At 35.0% G+C, this 7,998-nt stretch overlaps 1 protein-coding gene across 1 annotated transcript in view; it reads left to right on the top strand.

The window, feature by feature from the left end:
• Positions 1 to 5,445: 5,445 nt before the first annotated feature.
• LOC103468038 (protein NLRC3-like) overlaps positions 5,446 to 7,998 on the top strand; it is a 32,812-nt gene continuing 30,259 nt past the window's right edge. Inside the window, 1 exon segment of the mRNA XM_017305673.1 lies at positions 5,446 to 5,902. Coding sequence (XP_017161162.1) covers positions 5,446 to 5,902 — 457 coding nt within the window.

Below are 7,998 nucleotides of genomic sequence, written 5' to 3'. Positions count from 1 at the left end.
CCTGCATATGTTAATTTATGACCTCCTGTCTTTAATGATAAGACCCCAGGGGTCTGAGCTGAAGCTCTCCTGCAGATCCTATAGTTCTTCGGGTTTTAAATCACTAACACAAACCTGTTCAAACTTAAGAAATTTGTTCTAAAAAGGTTTAAACTGTGTTAAACACTCAAAATAATAATTTTTCTCAACAGGTGTTTACTTCAACTGTGTGAGGTTTCATTAAAATATGTATATATATTTTGGTCAAGTCTATGCAATGCAAATGCAGAAAAGTCATACTGTAATATCTTAAAACTTAAAGACCGTTCTGCTCAAAGTCTAATTAGCAAAGCAGTTCCATTCTCTGAACGAATAAACTTTGCTCCCATATGCAGCAACTTGTCTAAAATAAGTTTTAAACTAAACCTAATTTCAGTAGCATTATTCATTCAATGTAAATTGATCTTCTTGGTAAGTTTTCAGAAACAAATTGACAGATTGAAGTATATAATACAAATCAAAGTTACTGAGTAATATGTGGTTCTTGTTCAATTTTGTCCAATTTGCTGTTTTTGAAAAGAAAATCTTACACCCTGAACCTGACTTTCCCAGGTGTTTTTGTTTTGTTGTTGGTTTTATTAAACACTGCAAAATTTACTTATGGCAGTAATTTTCAGGCAAAGGATCACTTAACCCATTTAACAAACAATCACGAATCACAACAACTCAACATGTTAATATATACAACTTGAATTGAAAAATATTGGTCTCTTAATGTACTTGTTGTTTTCTTTGTCTATCCTAATGATAAAGCTGATGCTGTTTGGAAAATGAGAACAGCCACAACAAAACCATGAACACGTTGAACAGGAGACATTTTGAGTTGATTACAGAATATGAAAGAGTTTTCCAAAGATGTCAAACACATGGAAATCAAAAACATGTTTTTTTTACTTCCAAGTGTTGTGTGCATTAATAACATTTAGGGCCATTTGTAATTTAGAAGCATAATAAGTTAACAAATGAGTTGCTTTGGCAGAGACAAAAATTACTTTCTGCAACATCAAATATAAAAATCACCCACTATTATTTATTTATCTGTTGTATTTACTTTAATTCAATATTTTTTATTAAATAAAAACCGAGCATTATGTTATTGAAATATTACGATGTTGTTCCCATGATATTATGACTTTATTCTCCAAGTTTTAAAAATAAATTCTTAGCCTGATTCCAAAACCATTGTAGAGGTGAGATATTTGTCAATTCCAGATGTTTTATTTAATCATTTGTAAAAATTGATATTTTAAGGGGAAACGTGATTTTGATGCGTTAGATCTTGTCTTATAAAAACATTTTCTATTTGTCTTCTAGCTCACTTGAGCACCAAACTTCAAACTCTTCTTCAGTGAGTTTAAAAAGTGACAGATCCAAGGATGGAGCTTTAAATTTTAGTAGAAATGGTCAAAGGTAAGACACTTTGGTAATATTTCATGTCTTTTCTTAGTAAAACACAATAAAAAGCAGCAAAATGTACAATAGCTATTGAATTCTGCTCAAAAGATAGTCCATAGCTTTTTAGGCTTTTAAAAATTATTTTAATACAAAAAGCATACTATTACAAGACATAGTTTAAATAAAAATCAAGTATATAGCTTCAATTCGAAAGCTATGCCCTGATCTTTATTAGTAATGCAGGGAAGCATGCATCAAACTTGCACTGCAAAAGATTAGAATCACAATCTGGTTTATTATCCAAGTTTGTAAAATACACAAGGAGTTTGACTCTGGTAGTTGTCTCTTGAGCAGTAGGAGGGGAAAAAAATCATTTATAAAAAAAACCCCCAATAAGATCAAATATAGATGAATTTTGCATAAAATGTACAGGATACATAATATATACAACCTGAATCAACAAATATTGGTCTCTTAATGTACTTTATTGTTGTTTTCTTTGTTTATCCTAATGATAAAGCTGATACTGTTTGGAAAATGAGAACAGCCACAACAAAGCCATGAACACGTTGAACAGGAGACATTTTGAGTTGATTACAGAATCTGAAAGAGTTGATACCAAGTTTTCCAAAGATGTCAAACACATGGAAATCAAAACATGTTGTTCTTTACTTCCAAGTGTTGTGTGCATTAATAACATTTAGGGCTATTTGTAATTTTGAAGCATTATAATAAGTTAATTCAGTGGTTCCCAAACTTTTTCTCCTGGGACTACCCAGCAATTTCCAAACATTTTCTGGGCCCTCCCTTAGGATTACAAATAGCTGTATGGTTGAACAGTGCCCAACAGTGTGTGTGTGTGTGTGTGTGTGTGTGTGTGTGTGTGTGTGTGTGTGTCGTGTGTGCGTGCGCGCGCGCGCTAACCTTTTTTGGGGCAAAAATGAATGTACGTAGCTGGACATAGACAACAACATCGGTAGCCTACAGGCTACTTGTTAAGCTTAAGGTGATGTATTGATATTAGCTAGTCATCTTTTAGCCAACATTACCTGCATCCAGCAACTTTACTCAACAATCTGTTAGTTTGGGGAAAAAAACTGAAAAGTTCTTTGCGTTTTGCTGGTTTGCTGCCATGATTCTAACACACCTGCGTAGCTCTGCACAGCAGCAGCAGGTCTCCTTCACTGCTTAGTAAACCCAGCGCGAGTGTCGTAGCGCTCATGTTGCGTTTAAAGGCGGCTCGGAAAAACAGGTCACCACATGTTAACGGATTAGACAGTTTAACTGCAAATAAAAGCAACAGAGGACACAGATATGGGAAGTGTAGCCCCTACTGTATCAAATAGACATAGAAATAACAGAGTTGGCCATTCTATGGTAAAAACCCAGCGCATACAGAGTTCATGTTTTATTTTTATTTTTTTCCCATCCAGACGGCTTCCCGTGCCCCCCTCCCCCTGCAATGGGAACCTCTGAGTTAATGAATGAGTTGCTTTGCAAGAGACAAAAATTATTTTCTGCACCATCAAATAGAAAAGTCATCCACTCTATCATTTATTTATCTGTTGAAGTTAAATACTTTAATAAAAATAAAAAATAAAAACTGAGCATTGCGTTATTGCAATTGCATGGATTTGAACTTGTGTCTTTAAATCTGCTCCTTAGTCGCATCTTTTCGGGCCTGCTACTGCCTCTAGTGCCGCGGGGGTGGTAACACAGCTCATATCATATTTTATTTTTCACTACAGAAGGGTTCAGTGAATGCGCATATGAAACTGGTGGGTTCGGTACCTCAGAAAAGGTTAAGAACCACTGACCTAGAGTTAAGAGGTTTAGCAAAAAAATTTGTTGTGCTCGTATGTGGAAGATTCATTTCACATAAAAATAGAGGTTACTTATGAAAAGTGTCTTTTATTTCAACATTTATTTCATTTGTTTCTCTTTCAACTGTTTGGATTGACTGTTTTGGGTTGTAAATGTTTTCCTGTGTTGAATCACACTGCGTACATCTATCCAGTGATTACTAAACCACATCAGTTTCTGTTCTAGTCTCTGTGTTTTTTGTTTTCAACTCATTCAAGAATTTTCTGCTTTTGTCTGGTGTTGCAGAGTGTTGGACATCAAAGATGGTTGGGTCGTTGTCAGGTTCTTCTGACTGGCATTTTGCTGTTTTATACATTGGTTGTCATTAATCTGCATAGAACGTACTGATGCCAGGAAGTTGTTTGTCAATCGGAAGTCATTGCGATTTTGTCTATTGATAACTATGGATTGACAAAATAAACATGTTCAGTGGAAAAACTGTTTTTATTGCCAAGTTATTGAATAAATAGATATACTGATCTGTTATTTAGGTTATTTAACCCATTCAGATTTTTACAAAGTGCTATTACACCCATTCAGCTTTCAAGTGTTTTATTAAAACCCCTTATCATTCATTTCACTTCTTTGAAAATGTACTTCTTTAGAAATATGGACTGTGAAAGATGACATTAGCATTGGGGACATCTGTGCTTGCTGCAACATGTTTTGCATTGAGATGGTATTTTTGATTTGAATAGATTTGCTACCTTTCCGCGAAAAAAATTTTGATTAATTGCATTAACATTTTTAATACATTAAAATGTATGTAATTAATTAATTAAAATAAGTGTGATGAAGTCCCGGCCCTAGCAGAAATATCTTATTTTACTCTCCATGCTTTTAACTTAGACATGATTTAAACTAAAGTTAAATCAAAACAGTTAAATGTCTTGTCTGTGCCAGGAGTGTTACTAATGACAACCAACCTGAAACGTGTGAACCGGCTGAGACAGGTGAGTATGACTTGATGTTGATGTTAATAATGGCTTGATGCCAGGAGGAAATATGAGTAATTAGTGTGGATCATTCCTGAAAATATATTCTGAAGAGTGCTGTCATTCATGTGTATCAAATGTGTAATGGTTTTTCATGTTGTTCACATATATTTAATTTAAAAATTACAGGAGATCCCAAGGAAAATAATGGCCTGAAGAAAGTAATTCTTAAGGAGGTGGGTCAACATAATAATGACCCGAAAGTCTCTGAGATATTAACGCTTGAAAGTGGGAAAAAGAGTGTAGTCACGCTCAATGATTTATTTACCAACAATAAGTCTCGGCTTTCCAAATTTCCTGGTTGGTCCAATTATGTGCGAACTGTACTGATGGAAGGAGTTCCTGGAATTGGTAAAACATTCCAAACAAAAATGTTCATGATTGACTGGGCAAAAGGAAAATCCAACAAACACATAAAGGCTTTAATGACCTTTGATTTCAAAGAGTTGAATACAAAGAAGAATGAAGTAAAAAGCATGGAATCTCTGCTGGATGATTTCTTCAACAAAAAAAAAGTTAATGTTTCCAAAGATGCCAAGAAAAAAATATGTTTTATTCTTGATGGCCTGGAAGAATGCAAACTTCCTCTTGACTTTGTAAACAACAAAGAACTTAAAGACTTGAAGGAAGCAGCATCAATGGATGTGCTGCTAACGAATCTGATCAAAGGAAATCTGCTTCCTGACGCTCATATTTGGATCATTTCTCAACCAAAAGGAGTTGATAAGATTCCTTCTGAATATATTGAGAAAACTGTTCAATGTCAAGGTAAGAATATTTGTGAAAAATCAATTACTCTTAATTTAGCTTCTATATTTTTGTTGACTTTGTTCCAAGAGTTACATGATTTCACATCCTTATATAACTTTGTTTTGTTTGATTAGAAACCGATGAGCAACGGAAGAAGCTACAATCATGTCTGAAAAATAAATTTCTGAAAGAAATCTGTGGTGAAAAAGATGAAATCAGTCATCCAAACCACAAAACAACAGAACTTATCATCAGAACAGAAAATGGCTCTAAAGAAGTGGAAAGTAAACAGAACAAGTTTACAAAAGTGGCATCCACTTCTGAGATCTTCAAAGATGGGAAAGAAATGAAAACTAGAACTGTGCTGACCATTGGAGGAACTGGTATAGGAAAATCTTTTCATATGAAAACATTTATAAAGGAATGGGCTAAAAAGGAAAATGATACCTGGTCAGTTTTCAGCTGGATCAAAGATATCTTCTCTAGCCAGGCAAAAAATGTAGAAGTTTTGTTTCTAATTGACTTCTCAGAACTCAACTTGATAAAAAATAAAAACATCAGTTTGTTTGGGCTTCTTAATCACTTCTTTGAGGAGACCAAAAATATCATCATCTCTGACTATTCTCAGTTAAATATTATGTTTCTGTTGGATGGACTGGATGCATATCAACATTTAGACTTTGAAAAGTATAAAGAGAGTTCTTTGACTGATGTCAGAGAACCATCCTCAGTCGATGTGTTACTTATAAACCTTATCAGAGGAAACCTGCTTCCAGAGGCCAAGATCTGGATAACCTCTCAGCCTCCAGCTGCTGAGAAAATTCCAAATGGCATCATTGACAGACTGACAGAAATACGAGGTAAGATATGCAGATGCTAATTTCTTCCAATTAGATTGAACTTAAATGTCTTTTCTAATATTTACACTGTCATCAGTAAAATTACAAAATTTTGACTTTTAGTTAAAACTACGTTAAATTATATATAGGCTATTTTTTCTTTTTATTGATCTGCAAAATAATTAACCAGATGATAAAAAAATAGCAGCAATAGAAATAAAATAACCAAACCGAAAGAATAAACAAAAACAAACACAAACAACATGTAGGTATACATTAAAAAAGGGCACTTTCAAAACAAAAACAAAACACAGAGAATAGTCAATTGGTGTCTCAACAAAAATTTAATTGATTAATATGTGTATTAGAATGCTTTTTTATTTTAATCTTGGCAGTTATTTTCTAATTTGAATAATTTTTTCTGTTCTCTAATTAATTTAGTGTGACATATTTTGGGAGAAAATGGAGAAAGGAATAAAAAAGAAAGCAAACAAATAAAGAATAAATAAATAAAGGATGAAGATGAAACACTATGATTCTTATTTGGTTCCTTCCCTTCCCTCCTCTCCCCTGGTCTTTGCTTCTGGGATGGAATTGACTCACCAACAATGAAATTGCATTTAGAAATATGGAGTATATTTTATTGAAATATTCAAGTTGGTTTTTATGTACTGACTACTATTGCTCATTGATATCTGTTGTGTAAGTAGATCTAGCCATTTTGAGGTAGGCTACTGATTTTTTCCTCTTTTTCCAGTCAAGCAACATCGTTTTCTTGGCGATAGTCAGGACCTCAAGCAGTGGGGTTTGGGTCTGTTTGGAGTTTATGTTCAGTTCATCTAGATTACCAAGTAAGTAGACAGAAGGGGACAGTGGGATGTTGTGGCCAGAGATTTGAGACAGTTTGGTGATTGTTTCTTTCCAGAAGTTTTGTATTGGTGGACAGAGCCAAAGTGGATGGAGGTGATCATCAGTTGTATAAAGTGTTCAGTGTGTGCAAATGTCTGATTCTGTAAGTCCCATGTCGTGCATCCTGTGCTGTGTGAGCTGCACAGCAAATTCAAAAGTGTTAAGATTTCCAGTGCAAGTGTTGTATGTTAAAAATACAGTGTTAATTCAACAAGAGTGTTAGTGAGTGTTAGGGGGTGTTTACACGACAACGATTTTGTTGGATCGTTTACACGATAACGTTATAATTACAATCTGTGTTTACACAGTAACGGTACACATCGAAAACGTGTAATGCTCTCGCTGCGCCTAGTTGGTGTTAGGTTCTTTGAAACTTTGAAAGTGCGCATGTGTTTAAAAAAAAGTTGTACTTGAAGGCATGTGGATTTGCGTGAGAAACACGCATGGACCTTACCACAGGGTCCGCCTTTCATTGGCTAATGCCCATTTTACCTCACAGCGCAGATATCACGTGGGTTACCGGCTCACAAACTCATGCTAATTTACATTGTGGGCTACCAGAACGACAGAGTTTTTGCGTCAGGACAAAAAAATGGTTTTCCGTCAGTGGGGTATCTGTACAGGCGATGTCAGGTATCCTGATCGTGTTTGTGGAACTAAAATTCGCAGATTTTCAAAATCTGAAACAGAAAGCCTTGCTTGGATCAAAGCTTGTGCACGACCGCATTTGCAGCTCAACCATCTTGTAGGATCAAGACAGTTGATCCTACAAGATCAACCGTCTTGTAGGATCAACCGGAGTTGATCGGCAGAACAACTCTGCTGGCAGAACAATCGGAGTTGTTCTGCCCGCAGAACAACTCCGATCAACCGTCAGGAGTTGTTCTGCTGGCAGAACAAAGGAGTGTCTGCTGGCGTAAGTATTATTTCTTTGCTTTCTTTGAGTTTAGTGAATTAAAAAAAAATAAAGTAAATAATAAACACATCCATTATGAAAACCTTTTAGCAAAGTACAGCATAATGGCAGTATCGATACRACTTCTACATCCTGAAGCCTGTCTGTTACAGCCTTACGTTAGTTGAACAGATCAATATGCAATGTGTACCGTATCTGACATACATTAAAGATTTTATTTCACCTGAAAAGGCTTTTTACTAAACTGTAATCGTGTTAGCCACGCTAGCTTTTACTAAACTGTAATCGTGTT

This window comes from Poecilia reticulata, linkage group LG7 (genome assembly GCF_000633615.1).
Source record: "Poecilia reticulata strain Guanapo linkage group LG7, Guppy_female_1.0+MT, whole genome shotgun sequence".
NCBI lineage: Eukaryota > Metazoa > Chordata > Actinopteri > Cyprinodontiformes > Poeciliidae > Poecilia > Poecilia reticulata.
The sequence above is the reverse complement of the archived record's forward strand: the minus strand, read 5'-3'. Positions and strand labels throughout refer to the sequence as shown.